A 27,736-nucleotide genomic window follows, 5' to 3' on the forward strand; every position below is an offset into this window, starting at 1 on the left:
ATAACCAGTTGTAAGGAAACGCGGAAAAGCCGCCGTCTCTCAAGGTGAGGCGGCTGTTTCCGCATCCAGCATGGCGTCACAACGCGGAAAAAACGCCGCATGCCGCATAGGCAGTACGGCGGAATCCGCATTGGTAACGGCGGAATCCGCATTGGTAACGGCGGAATCCGCATCAGAGGCGGCTCCCACACTCGAGACTTTGCTAAACAGTTCTGGTGTGGCTGGGACTCATAGTCCACCTGGATTCAGAGTTACACGCGCGCGCGCACAGAGGCAGAGTTTAAATAACAGTCAGAAGGGAGTCAGCTTACCAGCGGGGTCAGCTGACATTTTCCACTGCTCCCATTGGTCCAGCAATTAGGGAGGTCCTGGAAAGGTCCTTGTGTATATATACTGCTGGCTGTTCACTTGCTCCTTGTCTGGCGTGCGATCACATACGTGGAAGCACCCAGATCCGTAGTCAGATCCGCAAGTGTGCCGGGAACAGCTGGAGCTGTAATCCTACACTTAGCTAGATTCTTTTGATAGCTAAAGTACTAGTTTGTTTGTGATTATCTGTTATGACCTATTTGCCTGCCTGACTATCCTCCTGAAACTTTGATCCTGTACCTCAATATTTCTGATACTCTGTTGCCGAACCCCGGCTCATCTTTAGACTCGGTTTCTGCCTCCTGATCCTGTACCTCGAAATTTCTGATACTCTGTTGCCGAACCCCGGCTCATCCTTAGACTCGGTTTCTGCCTCCTGATCTTGTACCTCGATATTTCTGATACCCTGTTGCTGAACCCTGCCTGTACCTTGACTCCGTCTTTGCTTTACGATACTGTACGTTATCTGTCCGTGTGTGTACGACCTGGCTTGTCCGACCTCGAGAACCGACCTCACTGTTGGAGGCGGTTCCCCGTCCTGTCAGTGACACCTTCTCCAGAGTGTCACTTTCAGATCAGCCTTCCTACTGTCAGTCTGACTCCTCCCGTCTTGGAGAGCTCAGGTCTGCGGAAGGAATCTGTGCAGTACTCCTTGCTGCACTGAGGCTTAGTCTTCTGTGTTACTGTTACACCAACCACTACACTCTACTCAGGTGAACAGAGGTTAGCTAGTATATCGGATTATCGGTGATACTGCAGATCACATATAATCTGGTATACATCTGTATTTCCCGTGATACTGCAGATCACCGGTAATCAGATCCTCTCTGTGCTCACCGATCGTTACACCAGTGCAGCAAATGTATTGATGTTCATTCCACATCTTTTCCCAACAACTAAATTAGAACAAGTAGAGTACATTACTTTCTGACATGCGTTACACAAGTAATGGCAGACAGAATGTAGATCAGGGGCACCATTTTACTGAGTACGTAATGCAGAAATTGTTTATTTTACTGTGTTGTAGAGCCATGAGTACGGACGACGATGCAAAGTGGCTGGACTGGATAACCAAGCAGTTTGAAAGTATTGCTGGAGAAGACAAAGAAATTGATTTAGAAGAATTCAAGGCAGCCCTTAAAGTCAAAGAGGTAGTGCTTGTTATGATGTTGGCTTTGAAGAAGCCAACATATTGTTCTACAAGTTCAGCTCATTCTTATTATTATTATTATTATTACAGTAATCTTATTATTATTAGCTCCCCCCCCCCCCCCATTATCTATACGCTACTCCTCTTACAGTTTTAGGGGTACAAGTGCCAAACTTTCCACACTTATTCTTCTTATAGCAAAGTACGTTACTTGTGCTTCAATAAGCGATCCAACCCACCGCGCCCGTGCTGCTGACCACGAAAACCCTTTTTTGCCATTGACTTTGACAGGGAAAATTTTCAAATCGCTGCTACTCGTACAGTTTTTAAGCAACACTCCCGAAGCTCCGACCACATATTGTTGGTGTCACTCAGAATACAAATATGTATTTTTGGGCACCCCAAAGTGGGCAGAGCTACCAATGGCCAGAGTTTTAAAAGTACAATTATGAAACTTTGCACACTTTTTTGGCCCATAGTAATGCAGGTTGCTTTTGCTTTGTTAAGCACCCCTTTTGTGCCCCTGTGGTGGCCCCCAAAGACCCCGTTTTTTCCCATAGACTTTCATTGGAAAATTGTAAACTTTTGCCACGTGTACAGATTTGAAGTTACACTCACCAATCTTGGGTCACTTAGTCATAGGGTGAAGCTGAAAAATTCTGTCACATTTTAGGAACCCAAAAAAGTGGTCGAAGCCACAAACAACCAATCATACTTTCGCTATTGACTTCAATGCAAAAATATAAAGAGCTGTAATTCTCACAGTATTAAAGCCAGAGTTCCCAAACTTGGGTCACTGGGTGACTGTGATTAAAATATGGCAAAGTGGGCAGAGCCACAATGAGCCAATCAGACACAAAGCGAACATCATGTGGTTTCTTCAGAAACGACACCACCTAGTTTTACAATGCATTAGCTGTAAGAAATGGCCACAATTATAAAGTGCACCAACATTGCTTTTGATTATACATTACAAATGTGATGCTTTAAAGTGTGCTTGAGACGATGAAAATTAAAAGTTTTATACACACCTTGGGCTTCCTCCATCCCCATCTGCACAGATCGCTCCCATGCAGCGGTCCAAAGCCTCCTAGATGTTCTGGTAGCAGCACCGTTCTCCATGTCCAGTCGGGGTCAGTCAGCGCAGGCGCAGTGCGGCCAAGCGCGCTCCCCCAACTTGCTCCCATGGCTGGGAGTGTTCTAAGCAGTAGTATGGCATAGGCGCAGAGCGTTCCTGGCGACGACAGCATGGCGGGATAGGCGCGTGAGGCCGGGCCGCACATGTGCAGTACTCTCGACTGGCCGCAGAGAATGGGGCTGTTACTGGAGCACCTAGGAGGCTTTGGACCGCGGCATGCGAGTGATCTGCGCAGAGGGGGCCGGAGGAAGCCCCAGGTATGTACAAAACTTTTATTTCCCTTCATCACAGGTTCCCTTTAAGAACATTTCTTCAAAGCTGGTAAATTATTTTTTGTTTGAAATACATCCATGTAATGAGTTAGATTTAGAAAAAACGGGGCGTGGCTTGACGCTGCTAGAAGATGGCCGCTTGAATCCCTCTCTCCCGCAACGTGTCCGCTATTGCTACTGACCCAGCGAATTTGGGCTGACTGTTCCAGCGATGCCAGGTACCCGCAGCACCCAGAACTCTTCGGCTACCCCCAAGACTAACCAGACGCAGATCGGCAAATCTGTCGCGGAGATATTCCGGACACACAAAACGAGCGCTAAGGCCTCCAAGATGGCGCCGACGGACGAGAACCATGACGCACCGTCCTCTCCCCAAGACACTGACCCGAAGGCAAGTAACAAGCAGAGGTCCCCTACCCTAGCCGACATGCATAGTATAGCGGAAGACATTAAAAAGTACATGCATGCCACAATCTCGGAGGTCCGAGCAGACGTAGCGGCCATTGGCCCAAGACTACAAGCTCTGGAAGCCGCAGACCAGCAGAAATCCACGCAGATCAAATCCCTCAATAAGAAAACGAATATTCATGATATTAGACTTCTGGAGCATGCAAGGCAGCTCGAGGATCTAGATAACAGAGGGAGAAGATGTAATATTAGGGTAAAGGGGGTCCCAGAGGGAGTGACGTCGGAGAAAATACAGGAGGCCTTGACATCCATCTTTAATAGCTTACTGGAGAGATCCACAGATACAGAGATAGCGTTTGTGAGGGCACATCGAGCTCTCCGCCCAAGAGGATCTGAGGCAGACAAAGCAAGAGATATCATATGCTGTCTGGAGTCCTTTCCACTAAAAGAAGCAATAATGAGGGCGGCAAGAACACAGGACGCCATTCTGTTTAACGAAATCCCTATCCAATTATATCAGGATCTCTCCCCGATAACTCTGGCGAAAAGAAGGGTACTGAAACCCCTCCTGCAAGCTCTGAAAGATAAGGGTTTAATGTACCGCTGGCACTTCCCATTTTCGCTATCAGTGACGACCGGAGGGAAAATTTATGTGTTAAAATCAGCTGCAGATACCACCACCTTTTGTAAGGATTTGGACCTGCCAACAATGGATATACCGAACTGGGACTTTGCCTCTCCATTCCAGAAAACAGAAACAAGTGCATCGGCTAGCACCCGTAGATCGCGATCTAGATCGGCCTCTATAAGCCACCGATCCAGAAGTAGAGAGCCAAGATCCCAGGATACACCTGCTCATTCACGGCAAGATCCAAACACTTCAGAAGAAGAGGACTAATGTCGGTGCGCACGGAACTCTAATATGGCTACAAAGGAGAAGCATTCCTGCTCTCTCCCCTCTGCCGGACATCTCCACGCGACAACTTATGGAGCCGAACCCCTCCGGGGGCTTCTTTTTCTCGTTTGTGTTCTATTTTTGTGTTCCCCGTTTTCCTCTTGCCCCGTATACGGAAGTGGTAACTATAAACACTCCTTTTGCACCCTAGGCACCCAATTTTTTTTTTTTTATGCAATCTTTCCATACTTCTCAGGATTTTATATATGCATGGTTTGTTTATCTATTTGCTTGGTGAGGACACAGTGTTTATTGTTCATAAGGGCAGGAAAGCTAGATGAGGGGTAGGATTAGCTCAATGACTGTAAGTAATGTACAACTGCACTTGCTCAATGGAACATAGCGAACTTTAATGATACTAATATCAAGATGAGCAGCTATTAATGTACACTAGTAATTATGATGTATTATGTTACGTATGCCATGTTCTGGTCTCACTGCTCTCTAATTCCACCTCCTACCCCTCCCACGTCTCTTGCATCCTAGCACGGAGCATTCCTTTTAACAGGTAGATAATGAAACTTTATGCCTGCAACACTAAAACTGGAATGCTCTGCTGTGTATAGGCTCTGCACCACCTTTCTCCCCTCTATATCCCCTCTGTGCCCCCCCCCCCCCATATACTTTTCCACCCCTTTTAACGCTTTACTAGGCACTTTTCACCTGAGATATTTCCGCATTCCTTCCTTGTGCATGCAAAAGGAGACAGTTAATGCTGGAAGTTTGATATTGAGATAATTTAACCACTCTGTTCGCTGACAAACCTTAAGACTAAGTAAATATAATCCGGATATTCTTCCATACTATTGCGGGTATACGCATAGCTATCAGTAACTATCAAAATTTAGTTATCTCTGATTATATAGGTCTGCAACCCATACTGGGGCAGACGCAGACGGGGTAATAATAATACACCTGGCTGTCGCGGGACGATAGGCCCAGTTTCAATTACGCCAAATAATAGCGGACACAGCGGTTCAATTATGTCTTGACTTTAAAACCAGAGGTTGGACCATAGAATTAGTTAATGGTTAAAACTGTCAATCCATAGTTTAGAAAGGCTTCGGCACGTCTTCCGACCCCCCCACACAGTGTATTTCTAATACACTGACATTGTTTAACCCACTTAGGTGGTGAGTGCGACCCTCCAAATCGCACTCACGTGGGAACGTTTATGCTTGCTCACATAAGCACTGTTGTTTGTATATCCAGGGTGCACATGCTCTCACACCGGGGAGTCCTCCTTCTCTTATCCATACTCCTACTTCTCCCTCTGACAGTTAACTGTCTCCTGTTCGGGTGTTCGGAAACCCCCTCCCCACTGACACATACTATACATAGCAATAAGATGGCACTGGAGGAGGTAACAGGTACAAACCTGGAGGGTAGGTCCCGATGGAGGATGATTTCACTCAACGTAAATGGTCTTAATACGCCAGAAAAGCGTACCATAGTATTTGATTACCTGACAAGAGAAAAGATACATTTCGCATTCCTACAGGAAACGCACCTGCGTACTAATCATATGCCAAGGAAGTTTCATTACAAATTTCCACTCTCATTCCATGCAACTTCCCCCGTTTCTAAGACCAAAGGAGTATCTATCTTCCTACACAGGGACATTTCATTTGTGGAGGAGGGAAGAGAGGAGGACCCAGAGGGACGATACCTATTTGTGAAAGGGAAGATAGCAAATAAGGAGATCACACTAGCAAACGTGTATGTCCCTAACAGGAAACAGCCATCTTTTATAGCCTCAACCTTAACAAAGTTATCTAATTTTAGCAGAGGCCTCTTGATTTTATGTGGGGATTTCAATATCCCGCTGAACCCCTTACAAGATTGCTCCAATGGATCATCAGCGCTCTCATATAGAGCTCTGAAATTTGTTAAAACCAAATTACAAAACATGACGCTGATGGACCCTTGGAGAATCTCCCATCCAAATGAAAAGGATTATACCTATTTTTCTCCAATTCACCGGAAGTATTCCAGAATCGACTATTTTTTTTATATCACAAAGAGACCTAAACCTTGTTAAAAACACCTCGATTGGCACCAAATCAATATCTGATCACGCGCCAATCTTCCTGACTCTCTTAATTCCCGATAAAACATCTACAACGTGGTCATGGAGGTTACACCCTAACATCCTCACTGACAAAGTTAGAATGCAAAAAAGTAGAGAGGCGCTGGAAGACTACTTCCAATTGAATAACAACTCGCAAGCGTCCAAATTATCCATATGGGAAGCACATAAGGCAGTAATGAGGGGACATTTTATAAGAACGGGTGCCAAACTGAAAAGGGAAAGGGAGGAGGGCAGAGCAAACCTGATAGAAAAAATAAAACGTCTGGAAAGGGCCCATAAGAGATCCCTGGCCGTTGCTAGCCTAGAGGACCTAAACAAAGCCCGCATTGATTTGGACAGGTTATTATATTCAGATGCGAAGCGTAAACTGCTAGCATACAAAAAGATTTTTTATGAACATGGGAATAAAAGTGGGAAGTATCTAGCAAGGGCCCTCAAAAAGCAGACTCTCCGTACTCATATTACATCCTTGTTAGATAACAAACAAAACAAATTGTACAGATCTGAGGAGATTGCGGAGGGATTCCGACAATTCTATGAGTCCCTATATAACATACAGGACTCGGGGCTGGCCACTGGACCAGGCTTGTCAAGACCTAAATGTATACAGGAATTTATTGCTAGACATGCTTCATCCTTTCAACTAGAACAATCTGATCGTGAAGACATGGAAGCTCCTATATCAGAGGATGAATTTCTCTTAGCGGTCAAAGCCTTGAAAACAGGAAAGGCGCCTGGCCCAGATGGCTTTACAAGCCAATATTATAAACTACACGCTAACAAATTGGCCCCAGCCTTTGTAGCAGCATTTAACGCAATTACAGATGGAACTATCCCCTCCTCCCAATTTCTGGAGGCACATATTGCCGTGATACCCAAGTCCGACAAGAACCCTCAGCTCTGTACAAATTACAGACCCATATCATTGCTAAATCTTGATGCCAAACTCCTAGCAAAAATATTAGCAAACCGACTCCTTCCTTTCATACCAGCTCACATAAATGCAGATCAGGCTGGGTTCGTTCCAGGTAGGGAAGCAAGAGACAATGTCATGAGGTCAATTGACTTGATGGCGTTTACTAAAAAGAGGGGTCTGAAGGCATTTATGCTTTCCACTGACGCGGAAAAGGCGTTTGACAGGGTGGCGTGGGATTATATTCATGCCACCCTGTCGCGTCTAGGAATCGGAGAGGCAATGTGTAGATGGATCGGACTCTTATACACAAACCCATCGGCTCGGGTGAAAGTAAATGGGGTATTATCTAGACCATTCCTTATCACAAATGGGACCAGGCAGGGATGTCCCCTGTCACCCTTAATCTATATACTAACTATGGAACCCTTCCTAAACGCAATTAGATCAGACCCTAATATTCAGGGTATCACAGTCGGGTCATCCCACCATGTAGTAGCTGCATTCGCAGACGACCTACTGTTCTTTCTCCGGAACCCCCTTATTTCACTACCAAATTTAATTAAAAAATTCACGGAATTCGGACATATATCGAATTTAAAAATAAACTTCCACAAATCGCAAGCACTGAACCTCTCTCTTGATTCTGGGTTGGTTAAATCCTGTAAAGAAAATTTTGCTTTTCAATGGGCCGAACAGTCATTCAAATATTTGGGAATCTATATCACTCCAGATCTGAAAGATCTTTTTGCAGCCAACTTTGGGAGAATAGGGAAAACACTAGAGACGGACCTACTCAACTGGGGAAAGCAATCACTCCTGTCTTGGTTTGGCAGAATGGCGGCAATTAAAATGAATTTACTACCTAGGTTTTTATACATTAGCCAATGTATTCCTATTGACTTGCCGCATAGCTTTCTTAAAAATCTTCAGTCAAAAATCTACAAATTCATATGGGGTAATAAACCACCCAGAGTCAAGAGATCCATCTTAATTATGCCGAAAGAGCTTGGGGGCACTGGTCTACCAGAGCTCCAGAAATATCATATGGCTGCCCAGCTCTCAAGGGTGGTGGAATGGGCGTTACCCCAAAATCCCAAGCCATGGGTTGAGATAGAACAGGAAACTGCCAGCTGCTCAGCAGCGTCCCTAGGATGGTTTGGACTCCCTGCAAAAACTCAGACATCCTGGCAAAACCCCCTCATTGCTGCCTCAGTGAAAACCATGAGAAAATGGCTCCCAACGCTGGGTTTATTAAAACTCCCAGGCCCACTTACTCCTCTTAATGATAACCCAGACTTCCTACCAGCTAAAGACATTCCCTTTCTCCTATCTTGGAGTAAAGAAAGTTTCCCGAGAGTGAAAGACTTTGTAACACAAGGTAGGATTAAATCCATGCAAGAAATGTCGCTGTTGAATGAGAATAGGTCAATCTCTAATTGGCAGTATTTTCAAATTAAACATTTTATACAATCCATCCTGAAGGTTGATGATTGTACAGCTCCACTATCACCATTTGAAAATCTACTTACAAGCCCCATTCAACATAGACATTTAGTCTCTACACTATATCAAATGCTTTTGGTCCCAAGAGTTCCAGCTAAGATGAAATATCAAGAGCTATGGGAAAGAGACTTAGGAGAGGAAATTGAGGAAGATCAATGGCAAAAAATACTTTTACTTACACATAAAGGATCATTGAATGTCAACACACAAGAACTAGGTTTCAAGATCTTAACTAGATGGTATAGGACTCCTTCGACTCTGCACAAGATCTTCCCTGCATCCCCAGACGCATGTTGGCGATGTGGAGCCAGTGGAAGTGACATATATCACATCTTTTGGTCCTGCCCATCTTTAACACAGTTTTGGCCCTCAGTTCAACGATTAATCAATAAAATTACAGGGGATCATATCCCTCTTAACCCTGGCCATTTCCTATTGCACAATACACATGAATCTCTAAAAGCATATAAGAAGTCGGCCACCATACACCTCATTAACGCTGCTAGGGCAATGATCCCCGTACACTGGAAATCCCCAGTAGCCCCCTCGATTCAGTCCTGGATCAAACGAATAGAACAAATTGAAACCATGGAACACATGATTTTGACTTCACAAGATAGGTCAGAACAATATACTATGACATGGTCGGTCTGGAATGACTTCCAGCAGTCTGACGAATATAAACAGCTTATGAGTAACAACTAAGAAATTGGGTACGACCTCCTCTCTACTCTACTGTACTATCACTTATAGCTGCCCTCCTTTACTGCGGTTGCATATCTCTCAAGATATGCTGGGGAGTGGTTTCTTCCCGGTGTGGGAGCATGGAATCTATAAAGCTAGAATTTGTGGGGTCTTCCCTGAATGTATCCCTGGATGTATCCTATCCTAATCCACCAATTATTATATTTGAGAATTAGCCTCTTATGGTTTAATATGTATGTGGATTGAGCTGTGTATTTAATGAGACATTTTTACTCAGCTGTTCTTGCATATCCTATGTTTTCTTTGTACTTTAATAAACTTGGATTGTGAAAAAAAAAAGATTTAGAAAAAAAAAAAAAAAAAAAAAACAGCAAGGCTTGGTGTACAGAGGCGCCAGAGTAGAATAAAAACGTTTAAAAACCGTCTAAAAGAGGGGGATGTTCAGGTGGACTTACCTTACCAACTTAACAATACTACACCATATTGGGCTCTCGATTTATCTTTGTTCTTCCAAGCAAAAAAAAAACAGTTCATGTCTTTTGTTTTGCACAAAGTGATGTAATTTACTCTCTCTCATAGTGGTGAAGCCAGGAGATCCAAACATTCTATATGTAAGCTAGTGTACCTGAATTAATGTATTTCCAGTGTTCCCCTGAGAAACCCCAAGTGGGGATACCATAAGAGACCAAGGCAACCTAGGCTAAATATTTTTAACATTTCTATTATCAGGTAGCAAAGGATTTGAGCCCTCTCCTGGGTCATATTGGAAAATGTATGCTGCTGTACTATTAGTACATTAGCAGCTGTGTGGTTGCAATGTCATGTATACCTTGGGAAAACATTTTGGTGCAGAATGCCCATGGATTTATTGGGGGAAATAACATGATTCATGCATATGAATAAAGTAAAAAAAGTCACATATATCTTTTACCAACCTTTACTTTGCTGTGATATGACCCACGTGGGGTTGATTAACCTAATAATTTGCTTGATGCTCTAATTTTGTTGAGTTATAACTAATCCCTGTAGTTCAGCTCAACACAGTACAAGGCTTAATGGCAAAGTATTTCTTTTATTTGCCTCAAGTACATATAACTGTACAGCTACTCTACAACTGTCAGATAGGGAACCAGTTCACTTATCTGTATGTTTTTGGGATGTGGGAGGAAACTAGAATGCCTATAGGAAACCCACACAGACACAGGGAGAACATTAAAAATTCCACACAAGTAATCCCTGGCTGGGACTTGAACGGGGGACCCAGCGCTAAAAGGTGAGAGTGTTATCCACTACACCACTATGCCACCTACAATCATGATTTTACAATCTTACCATTCCTGTGTAATATGAAGAACTACCTAAAATATATGCACTCAGTTTACCTTTCTATTACATAGATTTGGTAACATTACAACAATTGAGGGCTTAAACCCACTAGAGCGATTTTGTGAGAGTCTAAGAAGCAATTCAAAACGCTAGTGTTTTCTCTAAACGCTCAGCTAATGTTAATGGATGGGCCAAATTCCACTGGAGCAATTGTGATTACCAAAATCACAAACGCAGGACATGCAGCATTTTTAGCGTTAGCATTTCTGCAATGTAAAGTACAGTACATAAACGCTGGCTCGTCAAAACCTACATAGAGCAATTTTGCTAGCGTTTTTACATTACTGTACACTATAAAAAAAATTTATTTAATTGAAAGGACCGATCAGAATTAAAACCGCTAATCGCTGCACAATCGCTGGTAAAAAGCTGACATTTTTTAAAAACACTACCAAAATCGCCAGCAATCCCTCATGAAAACAAACCACTCATTAAAAACGCTAGCAATTGCGATTAGCGACAGCGTTTTGTAGTGGGTCCAGGCCTAAGATTGTATTATTGATGGGCACCTTTAGAAAGAGCAAAGGCTATGCCATCTTGTGGCCAAAATTATTATTGCTGCATGAGGACAACTTCCACTGTGTTAAAGAGACACTGAAGCGAAAAAAAAATATATGATATAATGAATTGGTTGTGTACTATGAATAATTACTAAAAGTTTAGCAGCAAAGAAAATATTCTCATATTTTTATTTTCAGGTATATAGTGTTTTTTCTAACATTGCATCATTCTATAATATGTGCAGATTACACAACCCTCAGCATTCAAAATGATTCTTTCAGAGCAGTCTGTGAACTAATGACCTCTCCTCTGGCAGAGGAAAAGTAAATAGTTCAATAACACTTGAGATAATAAAAGTCAGATAACAGCCCTCTCCACGACTTCGAAAGTTGCAGAGCTTACCGTATATACTCGCATACAAGCCGAATTTTTGACCCCCAAAAAGGGGGTCAAAAGTTGGGGGGTCGGCTTGTATGCGAGTCTTCCCTGGTGGTATAGTGGTGGGTGGTGGGTGGTGGGTGTTCCGCGCCCCACTCCCCCCCCCCTCCCCGCTCCCCCCGCGGCCGCCGCTGCTATTACCTGCAGGCAGCGGCCGCTTCCTAATCCGCGTTCCTCTTCTTAAACTTTTCAGTGTGTATCACAGCAGCGCGCCCGGCGCTGCTGCTGTGACGATGCAGGGGCAGGAAAGAGCGGTTCCCTTGGTAACGGCGATACAGATCGCCGTTATAGGGAGCCACGCTCTTTCCTGCACTCTGCATCATCACAGCAGCAGCGCCGGGCGCGCTGCTGTGATACACGCTGAAAAGTTTAAGAAGAGGAACGCGGATTAGGAAGCGGCCGCTGCCTGCAGGTAATAGCAGCGGCGGGGAGGGAGCCGGGAGTACTACCTACCTATGCTGGGCACTATACTGGCTAAACTGGGCACTATACTGGCTAAACTGGGCACTATACTGGCTAAACTGGGCACTATATTGGCTAAACTGGGCACTATACTAGCTAAACTGGGCACTATATTGGCTAAACTGGGCACTATATTGGCTAAACTGGGCACTATACTAGCTAAACTGGGGCACTATACTGGCTAAACTGGGCACTATACTAGCTAAACTGGGCACTATACTAGCTAAACTGGGCACTATACTGGCTAAACTGGGCACTATACTGGCTAAACTGGGCACTATACTAGCTAAACTGGGCACTATACTAGCTAAACTGGGCACTATACTGGCTAAACTGGGCACTATACTGGCTAAACTGGGCACTATACTAGCTAAACTGGGCACTATACTAGCTAAACTGGGCACTAAACTGGGCACTATACTGGCTAAACTGGGCACTATACTAACTAAACTGGGCACTATACTGGCTAAACTGGGCACTATACTAGCTAAACTGGGCACTATACTAGCTAAACTGGGCACTAAACTGGGCACTATACTGGCTAAACTGGGCACTATACTAACTAAACTGGGCACTATACTGGCTAAACTGGGCACTTTACTAGCCATACTGGGGCACTATACTAGCTAAACTGGGCACTATACTAGCTAAACTGAGGCACTACCTACCCATACTGGGCGCTATACTGGGCACTATACTGGCTATACTGGGCACTTTACTAGCTATACTGGGCACTATACTAGCTATACTGGACACTACCTACCTATACTGGGCACTATACTAGCTATACTGGGACACACTGGGGGGCTGCACCAATCCAGCATTTCCTACCCCCGGCTTATATGGGGGTCAATCATTTTTCCCAGTTTTTTCAGGGAAAAGTTGGGGGGTCGGCTTATATGCGGGTCGGCTTATATGCGAGTATATACGGTAATTGCTTTTTTGCATAGAGATAACAACTAGAGTTTCTTAACTCTTCCTGTACTGGAAACAATTAGACTGATGTATCTGATCTTAATGTTTTATTTCTTAGCTGTACTACACATACAAATCATAATATCATAATTTTTTTTTCGCTTCAGTGTCTCTTTAAATGCAAACTTCTCTGTCAATCAATAATATGAGACCGTGGGTAAAACATTTTAAAGCAATTAATAAAAAATCTTAACATGCTCATAAATAACATTACAGATAAAAAATAAAAAACCTAAGAATGCAACTAAAATCTACTAACATACTAATGAAACAATTAATGTACAGAGCAATGCACACAGTGTCAACGTAACTTCCATGCTACTTTTATAACCTTATTTTAGCATATTTTTATACAGATAAGGTAAAAACAAATGCGAGTCAATCCCATACAGGCTGGATGATAAAGCATCATGTTTTATATCTCATATTCTTGGATGATCATTTGGAGTAAAGGCAGCTTCTGGAATCTTCAAAATTCAACTAAACCTTATGCTGGGAATACACCATGAGATTTTTTTGGGCAGATACAGTAGATGGCTCAATAGATATTTTCCGACAGGTCTGATCTGATTTTGATCGTTTTTCTGATCGATTTCCTCATAGAAGTGAATGGAAATCGATCAGAAAAATGATTGAAAAATCGATCAGAAAAACGATCATCAAAACGATCAGCCAGTAAATCTGCTGAAAAAACTCATTGGGTATCATTCATAAAAGAGCTAACGGTAAGGAGAATCAATGCGGGAAAACACAGCTGCCGGTATTTTAGAGTTCTGGGTGGACATTCATAAAAAAGTGTTCAGGTGCGATAGCACTGCGGAGATTTCCCCGACTTAGGCTGGCGGTAGGCAGGCGGTAGGCTTGCGGAGACACAGGAAGCTGCCGAGTTGATCCATTAACCGTGTTCCGCTCTACTGCAGCTGCCTGGGAGGTCTGTGTCTCTATTAACTTTACATTGTTATCGCCACATCATTGGGGGCGGTATTTCCCGTCCTCATATTGCTTGCGGTAATCTTTATGAATTTACATTTTGTTACATTTTTTACGAAAATCCCAGCACAAGGCGGTGATTTATCGCTCTGCTCGGTAGTGTCAGCTTTTCATGCGGAAAGAGGCTTTATGAATGCCGAACTTGCTAAGTGTTCCGTAAAGTCAGCTGTTTTAAGCATTTCCGCATGCGGAAATGCTTTTTGAATGATAGCCAAGGTGTTTTCCCAGCATAAGATTGAACAAAACCAATTTAAATGTAGTCATATTGATTGGCAGAAATGTTAAGTGTTTGCTTTGGAAAGCATCTTTTGAAATTAAAAAAGAATATTTTGTGTAGCAGTGTGTGTTCGGCAGCTGTTCAGGCTGATTTCACTGTACGCAAGACTCAAGGCCTTGTTACCAGATTTTCCACAACTCCCTTGTTACCAGAGATGAGGTCTTTCATCTACTTCCTGTGAACTACTAAGTCCCATTTCTTCATATAGGTACATAGTCTCTACTGTATTGTTAGTATTCTGGGAAATGTAGTCTGGCATCTATTGTTCTTCCTACTTTGTGTGTCACATGACAACACCTGACTGTCCAAACCAGCAGCTGCAACAGGGAACAGAAAGCAAGCTACTCTGCAGTTCCAAACACATTTGGCCCATGCAAAAGGTATCATGCTCTTATATCTTGATCTCTTGAAAGGGTCTCAGCCAAACTTGTTTTATGGGGAACTCCTTTGAAAGCATAGTTCCATCTATGGGGGGGGGGGGGGGGGGGCAATCAGATGAAAAGACTGACACTTTTCAGTCTAGAGAATGTGATGATTACCCCTTTCTCTATGATCATACATTCAAGCTGTGATGATCCGTTAATCAAAGTAATGGTTAATTCTAGCTTCAGAATCTGATTAGCAATCACCAGCGAGGATCGGAGCAGTGCTTTTCGGCGCTGCTAGATTTGGGCGCAGCCGGTGCCACCATAGACTACAATAGGAGTCACAACTGAGCGGCGTTCAGTGAGTAACGTCAGCGCCGTCAGAAGATGGAGCCAAGGTTGCTTAAAAAACACAATAATTCGGCCTCCAGCAATCGCTGGAAGCCCAATTATATCATTCCCCTACTATCCATGGCGGCCTGGAGGGGGAATAGTCATTAATACGGCCCGGACTTGTGCAGAAACAGGATCAGCCATATACCGGCTGTGTCCTGCGCCCAAGTCTACCGGCGCCGATTTCAAATGTATGCGCGAGGATACCAACAACAACTAGCTGCAGCACCAGGTACTTTAGTCTTTTTTATTGCAAAAATTAAATCAATTTTAGGAAAATGTTATGTATATTAAATTATTAAAATCAGTTGTAATAGAGACTTTAAAGGTAACCCGAGGTGAGCGACATATGAAGGCTGACATATTTATTTCCTTTTAAACAATGCACATTGCCTGGCTGTTGTGCTGATCTACTTTCTGTTAGGGCCCGTTTCCACTATCGCAAATCTGCATACGTTTTCTGCATGCAGATTCGCATAACCAATACAAGTGGAAGGGCCTGTTTCTACTTGTCAGGAATTCTTTGCGGTTTTCTGTGCAGGAAAAATCTGCACGGCAGCCATTGTATTTAATAGGAAATTTGCATGCGTTTTCGCTATGCAAATTCTCCATGTGATTTCGCATACGTTTTTGCCTAAAAATCTATGTAAAAGCACACAGGCACTGACATGGTTATATTTGCATACGTACACAAAAACGTACGTGAATTTGCGTTAAAATTTGCATCCGTATGCAAATTAGTTTTCACGTTTTTCGCAACAAATTCGCACCGCACAAATGGAAATGGGCCCTAATAATTTTAACCATAGACCTTGAAAAAGCATGCAGATAAGATGCGTCTGACAAAAATCTGTCAAGATAAACTGCATGCTTGTTTTAGGTGTGTGATTCAGACACTACTAATGCATGAAAGATCAACAGGACTATGGGATTCGCTGCCACTCGCACGGAAAAATGCTGCCATGTCGGCCGAACCACTAAGGGCTCTTTCACACTAGAGGCTGCGGTAGAAAAGGCTGAAAGTCAGCCTTTTGCTTAACGCCAATACATAGCGTTTTCAAAGCGTTTTCAAAGCCTTTTGAAAGAGTTTTACAGCCCATATTAAAACGTCCTTTTTTTTTTCTTCTATAAAAATAAGTGAACAAGATAGCTGTAAAACGCTTTGAAAAGGCTTTGAAAACGCTGAAGTTGGCGTTTTCCATTGACTATCATTGAAACGCCAACAGCCAACTTCGGCTGTAAACAGCCCTGAAAAAGCTCCTGGGAGCGTTGAAACGCAACGCTCCAAAACGCCGAGTTAGATGTGAAAGGTAAAATGAAAGTCTATGGACTTTCTTTTACCTAGCAAAACGCCAACTTCGGCCGTGGCGTTAAAACGCCGAAAAATCCCTCTGGTGTGAAAGGGCCCTAAGGCAAGCGTTTTGAACGGCGGCAGCATTATCCTCTATGGAAGATTTTCCCCGCGCGATTTGACTGCAGGGAAACAGCCGATTCGGCCTGATTTCCGCACTGGTTGAAACGGGCCCTAAGTGTTTTCTTGATTAATATATTATTGTCAATAAAAAGTGTAACTGAAAATTGCTAAATACCATTTTCAAAAAATTGTGACAGAATATGTTTGAATTGTATAAAAAAGGTAGGCAAATTCATTTGTAGCAGATAAAGTATAGTCATATAACATAATTCCACTAGATGGCAATATTATGTCATTTTCCGCAGCAGCCTGTGCATCCCTAGTGCCAAAAGGTTTGATCACATTGTAGTACTTTTTTATTATTTTTTATTGTTGTACTGTTGAACTGAAAAGGGCAGTTCACAATTATCATTGCGTTTTATGCAGAATCGTGCACAGTATGGAGCCGCCTGTCTTTGGGAGGACTCAGCTCCCGAAGACTTCCGAAAGACCCCAGCGTCGGGGGATTCAAATGGGGAAGCTAGCGCTACAACGAGGATACCGGGGGGAGAGCAGGAAGGCTGATGGCTAACACGATACAATACCCTACTGTTACTACAATGCTGTTCTACAAACATTTTTTTGTCCTAGTAGGTTTTATGCTGTAAATAATCTTTTTAAGCAAAGAAGAAATGCTGTGTTTTGTACCACTTTAATATGAACGTCAGATTTCATTTTACTCTCTTCAAAAATTCTGGAAAATATTTTTATGATTGCAAGTCATGTGTGTAACTATAAAAATTAGTGTCCATTAAAGTCTAACCAAGGAATTGTCACTTTCATGTCTTGCTCTCCTAATGCTGCCTGTCTGGCAGTCTTTTTTTGCAGAGCGTTTCTTTGCGTTGTTTGATTCAGACGGGAGTGGCACCATTACCCTGGATGAGTTATTGGAGGCTCTACATCTACTGATCCATGGAAGTGAGGCTGACAAGCTGCGCTTCCTTTTCCAAGTATATGATGTCGATGGTAAGTACAGTATATATATAATATAATAATGTATTCAAGCATAAGAAGTACATGGGGGCTCCTAAGTGCAGAAACTTTCTCAAACTAACTTTCCTCTAAGAGAGGTTCATTAATTGTGTGGGCTTTTGGGGGGCAGCGTACATTTACTTACCTACGAGGGCTTCTCCCGTCCCTGTGCCACTGAACTGCAGGTTGAAGGTCCTGCGATGATGTCCTGCACGTCCGTTCACCGCAATGCATGCTGGGGACACACGATGCATTCCGGCACATGTAGTTCATTGATGTAGTTATATCTCCTGGCCAGGAGATGTGACCACATCAGTGGAACTACATCTGCCGGCATGCATCTTGCATTCCCAGCATGCATTACGGTGTACGGGGACACAGGACATCAGCCCAGGAACTCCAGCCTACAGTTCTGCGGCACAGGGACATAGAAAATGGAGGCCTCCTAATAGACTGGGGGTTATGGAACAGCCCCCCATACATAAGTAAATGCATGCCTGTTACAAACGCTGCCATTCTTGTGTGACAGATGCTTAAAGCACACCTGAAGTGAGAGGGATATGGAGGCAGCCATGCTGTTTTTTCTTTTTAACCAATGCTAATTGCCGGCATGTTCTGCTGATCCTCAGGTTCAAATACTTTTAGCTACAGACCCTGAAAGGGGCACTACAGCAAAAAACTGTAAAATTTAAAATATGTGCAAACACATACAAATAAGAAGAACTTTTTTTTCCAGAGTAAAATGAGCCATAAATTACTTTTCTCCTATGTTGCTGTCACTTACAGTAGGTAGTAAAAATATGACAGAAGTGACAGGTTTTGGACTAGTCCATCTCTTTATAGGGGATTCTCAGGGATGTATTTATTTTCAAAAGCACTTAGTGATTGGCAGTTGCTCTGTCCAACTGCCAAAAAACTGTGTAGGAAGCAGGGAAGCTGGCCAGCATCGTCCTTTTTAGGGAATATCTTTATAAAGAATAAAAGCCTTGCTGAAAATCCCCTATGAAGAGATGGACTATTCCAAAACCTGTCGCTTCTGTCAGATTTCTACTACTTACTGTAAGTGACTGCAACATAGGAGAAAAGTAATTTATGGTTCATTTTACTCTGAAAAAAAATGTACTTCTTATTTCTATATGTTTGCACATATTTTACATTTTAACATTTTTCACCATAGTGCCCCTTTAAGGACCAGAGGCTTTTTTTTCTTTTTGCAAATCCTGATCACTGTGATTTTCTCAAAACGGCTCCTGATCAAGGTACGGAACACGGCTGTCTTTAGACAGCTGAGTTCTGTGCCGGCAGCGACGTGCTATTGTGCCTTGTGCATGGGATTATGCGGTATTTATACTGCAGTTTATTGAAACACCTAAAATATATAGAGATAATTTGATAGGGTTTTTTTTCTTTCTTTTTAATGTTACAGTTTTTCGCTGTAGTGCCTCTTGAACAAACATGCCGATCAGGTGCTCTGACTGAAGTCTGACTAGATTAGCCACATGCTTGTTTCAGGTGTGTGATTCAAACACTACTGCAGCTCAATAGATCAGCAGGAAGCAAGGCAACTGGTATTGTTTAAATAAAATCTATATGGCAGCCACAATATACCTGGTGTCCTTTCTGTTCATACCAATATTGTATAGGCTGAGGGCTGTATCCTGGAAATATAGCTATGGCCCAAAGCTTTTCAGTATTTTCCAAGCAAAAATATCAATAACATAAAAAAAAACGAAGAGAGTCATTGATTAACATAACTTTGATATTGTTTGTTTCATCTTATTTATTTTACTTTGTTCTACTTCTTGCTTGCTGTGTGCTGAAAAACAAACCATAACGTTTGTGCTGCGTTTTTAAAATTGCATGTGTTTTTTTTAATCACAAGGTCTTTACAAAAACCATGAAAATCGTCATGACCTGTACACACTGGTATGATGCAATTTTACTGTTTTCATGAAGGCTTTGCGATTAAAAAAAAAATTGCATGCAATTTTTTTAAATTGCAGCACAAATCAGCAGTGTGTACAGGCCTTTTAGGCGGGATAACCAATTAGATAGATTTAGGCTGGGTTCACATTTGACATAGCATGAAAGGTAGCGTTTTTTGGCATGTGCTTTGCTGTTTTTGTTGCGTTTTTTGTGCGTTCGTGTTGTTGATGCATTTTCCGTGTGTTTTGTATGCATTTTTTGGTTCTCTGATACAAAATGCATATGCATTTTGTATGCGTTACAAAATGCATATGCGTTGCAAAACGCATATGCATTTTGTATGCTTTTTCATGCTTTTTTTATTGCGTTTTTTGCAAATCACCAGGGAGACACCAGGAAGAGAAAATGCATCACTAAACAATTTTTTTAAGCAAAAACGCATAAAAATGCATGAAAAACGCATAAAAAATGCATGAAAGACGCATAAACAATGCATGAAAAACGCATACCATTGCATTCCCATTGACTTTCATTATCTGCATTTTGGCAGCCATCCTGCATATTATGCAAAACTGCCGGCGTTTACGGAATGCATACTGTAAAAACGCATATGTGTTTTTTACATGTGTTTTTTCCTGGGAACCATAGACTTCCATTAGCGGCAAAAAAGGCGTTTCCCGATACGCTAGCGTTTCTGTCATGTGTACACCCAGCCTAAGTGCATGCCTCCAAAGGACTTGTTGGAAACATATTCTGCTACAGTTTTTTTTTTCTAATTCTTCAACGTTTCTGACACAATTTTTGCCTTGCTGAGACTTTTTCTTTTAGAACATTTTGTGTTGTTCCTGGCTTGCTGCCAAAATCAGAAGTATTGGGTAAATAGAACTGCACAGGAAGGCCATATCCCAAAGCACTCCGGCACAAATCAAATTCTCCAAGGCAACAATTTTTATTTCTGTAAAGAGACTTTAACTGTAGCTAATCAAGAACCCAATTCAATTGCGAGTTGTTAAATACTCACTTTCAGCGGGAAAACTTCGGTCCTTCTCATTGCACACAGTTTAACAGCTAATTCAGTGGTCAAATTAATGCTTGTTATGGCCAGGCAATTTCTTACTTGTTCGGTGCATAAAAGTAATTGTCCAGAGTTTTGAGAGGTTGATTTTAGGTGAATTGAAGGGCAATTTCTATCCTTTTTAGTTGAGCTTTCCTCATCACCATACAGCACTTATTTCTTACTGTTTTACATTCTCTACATCAGGTTCTTTTCTCATGTTTAATATTTATTTATATTTTTGTTTAACCCTTTTATTCAAATTATTATTTTTTTAAATCAGGGTCTCTCCAAGTCTTTTTTTAAATCCTAGTTCCTTTGCAGGCCAGTATTGCCTAAATGGTTCAGCCAGCATGGGACTCCACCACCAACTAGATTGGTCAATTCAGTTCATGAATTGCAAGGAGAGAGGGGGCTGTGGTGTTGGCGGGGGGGTTGGGGCAAAATCCATCCAGTTTGCAAAGCACCTTTGTCTATGTCAAGGGCTCATCCCCAACTCATGTCTGGGGTAATTACACACCTGTGTAGCTAGACCCAGGAGGGATGGGTGACTTATGGCGGAATCTGGTAGCCCCTTTCAAAGGGGGACTTCCAGATATTCACATTAGTACCCTATACCCACTCCTGCTGGGCAAGAGGTGCAGATGAGCCCCTTGTCCTTGACATGGACAAGGGTACTTTGCAAGAGGTGGAGAAAGGATTTCTGCCCTCCATCTTTCAAGCACTCAAACATGTCAAGTGCTATGTGGATTGGTAACATGTGATGAAGCCCCACACTGACCAGCCATTCTAGCAATACCAGTCCGCATGGGGAACCAGGGGAAAAGAGGCTGGGGGCGGGGCTACATGCTGATTTTGTTTTCATTATATTTTTTTTGAAGAAAAATGGGTTATCATCTGGATAGATCAGTTGAAATGGTTAGCTCTCATCTGACCTCATGTTTGGCAATAAAGATTGCCTCCGACACCTAAAATCACTAATTGTATTAGAAAGGATATATGTTTGGATATTGAAAAAGTAAATTTTCCTATTGTATCATGAGAATACATATCAACGAGCGTTAAACTATCAGTCGCCTTTAATCTGACCTGTACAGTAATTTATTCAGGGCCCATGTATCTTCAATTGCTTAAAAAAAATGTAAAGTATATTATGAACGTTAGCTTGGAAGCATTTTTGTAGAGGGCTTCACCTTCTGGGTGGGATTTTTGGGCAGACCATAAAAGTCTTCAGTTCTGTTTCTATAAATGTAGGGGTTTTGATCCTTATTGAATTCAGGTAGCGGTTCCATTGACCCGGATGAGCTCCGCACAGTGCTGAAGTCTTGCCTGCTGGAGAACGCAATCTCACTACCCGAGGAAAAGCTGGATGATTTGACTCTGGTGCTTTTCCAGTCGGCTGATAAGGACAACAGTGGATCCATCACATTTCAGGAACTGAAGGAAGAACTGGAGCATTTCCCAGAAGTCATGGAGAACCTCACAATCAGGTAACTGTCCTGCCACACCCTGCATGGCTGAACTCAGGGACCCTTACTAATGATGAGATGCAAATCATTTTGAGTTAATGAAGGTTCATGCAAATTCTGGACGCAAATTTACGAAACTTGAAAATGGAACAATCATATTTCACTTTGGCGGGATTTGATTGGTCTATTTACACGCTGCATACATTTGCATACAAATTTGCATAATTCTGCATCAACTCGGAATTATTTGTGTCTCCTTTACCATCCCTTATCATTTGAAGATAATGTTAAAAACACGTTTTTCATAGCTTGGTCAGCAATTGATGTGTTTTGATGCTATGGGTTTATGGCTTATTTACAGAGTTCATTTTTGTAGCAAATTATTACAAGTGCGTGTTTATATACTGTAGACATCTTCCACTGTGATTTTTTGTATGTAGATATGTCACTACCTGTCCCTCAGACGACCCACAATCTAATTACTACCAGAGTCAGTGGCCAATGTTTGGAGGATAACAAATAAACCTTCTGTATGTTTTGGGATGTGGGAGGAATCCCGAATACCCAGAGGAAACCCTACTCAAATGTGGGTAGAACACACAAACTCCATGCAGATAGTGTCCTGACCCACATTTGAACCAGGGACCCAGTGCTACAAGACAAGAGTGTTAGGGCCAGTTCACACTTGGCGCTTTGGTAGCATTTTGCTGATCGCCGGCGATCAGCAAAAAGCTGTTTTTTTTTCATTGTGCAGGAAAGTGATTTAGGAGCGATTGCGTTTTCTGATTCTATAACATTGAAATGCAATCGCTCCAAAATAGCTCCAAAAATGCTGCAGGCACCATCAGCAAATCGCTAATCACTGACGATCGCTACAGTGTGAACACTACCATTGACTTGCATTAGCAGCAGCATTTTGCTGATTGACAGTGATCAACAAATTGCTGAAAACTCACCCAGTGTGAACTAGCCCTTATCCATTAGACAGCTTCTTTATTAACATATGTTCTGCACTCTGCAGCATTTTACTGAAGAATCTACATCACAGATGTCAAACTCATGGCCCGTGGGCCAAATGCGGCCCTCCTTGACATTTTATGTGGCCCTTGAGGGCTTCAAATGGGCATTATTGTAGGTAGTAAGAGGACGACGGCACACTGTCTTCACATCCAGTGAAACACACTGGAGACGGTGTCAGTTTGAGCCAGGGTGCAGCAACAACCCATGGGGCCCCTAAAAAGTTCACATGGAGATGGTAAAACACCCACACACACCTCTCTTCCCCACCATCTCCCCACATAGCAAAGTAGCACAGCAATGTAATATTTACTTACTCCAGTGATGCCTTGTGTCTCTTCTATTCTTCCCAGCAGCTGCACGCTCTGTGCTTCCATACCTCCAGCTCCTGATCAAGTGACATGCATTTAAAGCTAAGGCCGGTTTCACATTGTAAACTGGTGGCGGCGATGTGGATATGCAGAAGTGCACGGAAGCGGAAGTGCCTACGTTGCCATAGACTAACATGACTTCAGAGCGGACGCAGATCGCTGCAAGTCGCCACAGAAGACGCACGGTAACGTAGTTCTGGACCTGCGTCTGGGATGTAGCGAAAATGTCACTTCTGTCATGTTGCACCGTAACGTGGCAGTATGAAAGTCTCCATAGACTTTCATTACCTGGCGGTGGGGTGCGGTAAAAATACCGCATCGGTGTGAAAGGCTCCACAAGGTATGTGCAGCTTAGAGCGTGTGGCTGTCAGGAAGATTAGAGGAGACCCAAAGCAGCGCTGGAGGAATACATATTAAACTGCTCCTCTCCGCTATGCTGCAGAAGGGGGAAGAGCAGGCGCCCGATGGTCGTTAGTTAATACATCATTATGTTCCCATCTGCAGGGCACACAATCAAAGGTCCATAATGAATTTGCATCATTTTGGGAGAAAACATTTACCAAAATAAAAAAACCATTTACCTATTACAAAAAAATGTTTTGGGAGAAAGCCCTGAGCACAGAAGATATACCCACAAACACTGCCAACATACAAATCATGAGATTTGTATTGTGCTTACTGGAACACCCGAGCTGCAAGGCAAGAGTGCTAACCTAGAATCTCTGTGGGTTAGCAGCTATTTCAAATGAGCATTAATGTTCTCAATTCCCAGCGTGTTTCCCATGGAAAAAGTTTTCTGCAGTAGCAAAACAGGGGAATGTATTATTAGCATGGGGAGAACCTAGCAATACAAAAGTACTGCATGCAGCATCTCAAAGGTGTTAGAAGCCTCTACAGGCACATTTGTTCATCACAGTGTTCTTTTCTCATTTTTCCAATGTTAAACGTGATCCATTCCCACAGATGCATGTTTCAGTTCCCTTTACAAATGCTTATAAATCCCAAAAATATACAGTTAAATTACCGTAATTGGCTTTCTCCTAAATTATCCCTAGACTATGATGGACACGTGACTATGGTAGGGATTAGATTATGAGCCCTTCTGAGGGACAGTTAAAGAGGAACTTTAGCCCAGGATTGAACTCCATCCAATCAGTAGCTAATACCCCCCTTTCCCATAAGTAATCTTTTCCTTTACGCAAAAGGTGGATCAGCGCAACACCAGGCCGCCTCCGAATGGCCTCCATCAGAGATGCGCTGAGCCCCCCCAGGAACTACAAACGCACATTTAACCCAAACAGAAGCTCTGCATATACACCAAAAGCATGGCTGTTAAGTGGGAGCAGCTGACCAAAAACGAATTACATTAGTACATAGCAAGGAAATGAGCAGCGCTACTTAAAAACAGACTAGTGCCTACCTGCAAAAGAGTGCAAGCCCCACTTGTGGGGTCGAATACACACCGAGCATACACATGACCTGTCTACCACTAGAGGAGGATGTTGGTTTCCATTAACAGCTTGCATGCAACCTATTAAGTACTCGTCCCTCCCACTGTGAAAAAGTCAATCCTCCATGGGAGGGGCCTAACACTAACTAAATCCTAACCTATGTATATGCATAGCCTGGGTGCGGCTAATCAAATAAAATCGAAAATTGAAAATTGCGCAAAAGGTGGATCAGCGCAACACCAGGCTGCCTCCGAATGGCCTCCATCAGAGATGCGCTGAGCCCCCCCAGGAACTACAAACGCACATTGAACCCAAACAGAAGCTCTGCATATACACCAAAAGCATGGCTGTTAAGTGGGAGCAGCTGACCAAAAACGAATTACATTAGTACATAGCAAGGAAATGAGCAGCGCTACTTAAAAACAGACTAGTGCCTACCTGCAAAAGAGTGCAAGCCCCACTTGTGGGGTCGAATACACACCGAGCATACACATGACCTGTCTACCACTAGAGGAGGATGTTGGTTTCCATTAACAGCTTGCATGCAACCTATTAAGTACTCGGCCCTCCCACTGCGAAAAAGTCAATCCTCCATGGGAGGGGCCTAACACTAACTAAATCCTAACCTATGTATATGCATAGCCTGGGTGCGGCTAATCAAATAAAATCGAAAATTGAAAATTGCGCAAAAGGTGGATCAGCGCAACACCAGGCTGCCTCCGAATGACCTCCATCAGAGATGCGCTGAGCCCCTCCAGGAACTACAAACGCACCTTGAACCCAAACAGAAGCTCTGCATATACACCAAAAGCATGGCTGTTAAGTGGGAGCAGCTGACCAAAAAAAAGTACTTAATAGGTTGCATGCAAGGATTTAGTTAGTGATGGAGGCCATTCGGAGGAAGCCTGGTGTTGCGCTGATCCACCTTTTGCGCAATTTTCAATTTTCGATTTTATTTGATTAGCCGCACCCAGGCTATGCATACACATAGGTTAGGATTTAGTTAGTGTTAGGCCCCTCCCATGGAGGATTGACTTCTTCGCAGTGGGAGGGACGTGTACTTAATAGGTTGCATGCAAGCTGTTAATGGAAACCAACATCCTTCTCTAGTGGTAGACAGGTCATGTGTATGCTCGGTGTGTATTCGACCCCACAAGTGGGGCTTGCACTCTTTTGCAGGTAGGCACTAGTCTGTTTTTAAGTAGCGCTGCTCATTTCCTTGCTATGTACTAATGTAATTAGTTTTTGGTCAGCTGCTCCCACTTAACAGCCATGCTTTTGGTGTATATGCAGAGCTTCTGTTTGGGTTCAAGGTGCGTTTGTAGTTCCTGGGGGGGCTCAGCGCATCTCTGATGGAGGCCATTCGGAGGCGGCCTGGTGTTGCGCTGATCCACCTTTTGCACAATTTTCAATTTTTAATTTTATTTGATTAGCCGCACCCAGGCTATGCATATACATAGGTTAGGATTTAGTTAGTGTTAGGCCCCTCCCATGGAGGATTGACTTCTTCGCAGTGGGAGGGACGAGTACTTAATAGGTTGCATGCAAGCTGTTAATGGAAACCAACATCCTCCTCTAGTGGTAGACAGGTCATGTGTATGCTCGGTGTGTATTCGACCCCACAAGTGGGGCTTGCACTCTTTTGCAGGTAGGCAATAGTCTGTTTTTAAGTAGCGCTGCTCATTTCCTTGCTATGTACTAATGTAATTCGTTTTTGGTCAGCTGCTCCCACTTAACAGCCATGCTTTTGGTGTATATGCAGAGCTTCTGTTTGGGTTCAAGGTGCGTTTGTAGTTCCTGGGGGGGCTCAGCGCATCTCTGATGGAGGCCATTCGGAGGCGGCCTGGTGTTGCGCTGATCCACCTTTTGCGCAATTTTCAATTTTCGATTTTATTTGATTAGCCGCACCCAGGCTATGCATATACATAGGTTAGGATTTAGTTAGTGTTAGGCCCCTCCCATGGAGGATTGACTTCTTCGCAGTGGGAGGGACGAGTACTTAATAGGTTGCATGCAAGCTGTTAATGGAAACCAACATCCTCCTCTAGTGGTAGACAGGTCATGTGTATGCTCGGTGTGTATTCGACCCCACAAGTGGGGCTTGCACTCTTTTGCAGGTAGGCACTAGTCTGTTTTTAAGTAGCGCTGCTCATTTCCTTGCTATGTACTAATGTAATTCGTTTTTGGTCAGCTGCTCCCACTTAACAGCCATGCTTTTGGTGTATATGCAGAGCTTCTGTTTGGGTTCAAGGTGCGTTTGTAGTTCCTGGGGGGGCTCAGCGCATCTCTGATGGAGGCCATTCGGAGGCGGCCTGGTGTTGCGCTGATCCACCTTTTGCGCAATTTTCAATTTTCGATTTTATTTGATTAGCTGCACCCAGGCTATGCATATACATAGGTTAGGATTTAGTTAGTGTTCGGCCCCTCCCATGGAGGATTGACTTTTTCGCAGTGGGAGGGACGAGTACTTAATAGGTTGCATGCAAGCTGTTAATGGAAACCAACATCCTCCTCTAGTGGTAGACAGGTCATGTGTATGCTCGGTGTGTATTCGACCCCACAAGTGGGGCTTGCACTCTTTTGCAGGTAGGCACTAGTTAATCTTTTCCTTTACTCCAATAGATCATCAGGGAGATCTGTATGGCTGATATAGTGGTTAAACCCCTCCCACAGTGTGGTGTTAGGGCCATGGCCTTGACAGTTTTTTGCCTGTGAACCTCATTGCATT

At 43.1% G+C, this 27,736-nt stretch overlaps 1 protein-coding gene across 3 annotated transcripts in view; it reads left to right on the forward strand.

The window, feature by feature from the left end:
• Positions 1–1,400: 1,400 nt before the first annotated feature.
• Positions 1,401–27,736, forward strand: part of NOX5 (NADPH oxidase 5) — a 69,056-nt gene continuing 42,720 nt past the window's right edge. Inside the window, exons 1-3 of one of the 3 annotated variants that reach the window (XM_068272444.1) lie at positions 1,401–1,520; positions 17,564–17,714; positions 21,980–22,190. In XM_068272444.1, coding sequence (XP_068128545.1) covers positions 1,401–1,520; positions 17,564–17,714; positions 21,980–22,190 — 482 coding nt within the window. Of the gene's footprint in view, positions 1,521–14,850; positions 14,918–17,157; positions 17,339–17,563; positions 17,715–21,979; positions 22,191–27,736 lie in introns of those variants that run through there. The other 2 variants (XM_068272446.1, XM_068272445.1) reach the window with 2 other exon arrangements.

This window comes from Hyperolius riggenbachi, chromosome 3 (assembly GCF_040937935.1).
Source record: "Hyperolius riggenbachi isolate aHypRig1 chromosome 3, aHypRig1.pri, whole genome shotgun sequence".
Taxonomy (NCBI): domain Eukaryota; kingdom Metazoa; phylum Chordata; class Amphibia; order Anura; family Hyperoliidae; genus Hyperolius; species Hyperolius riggenbachi.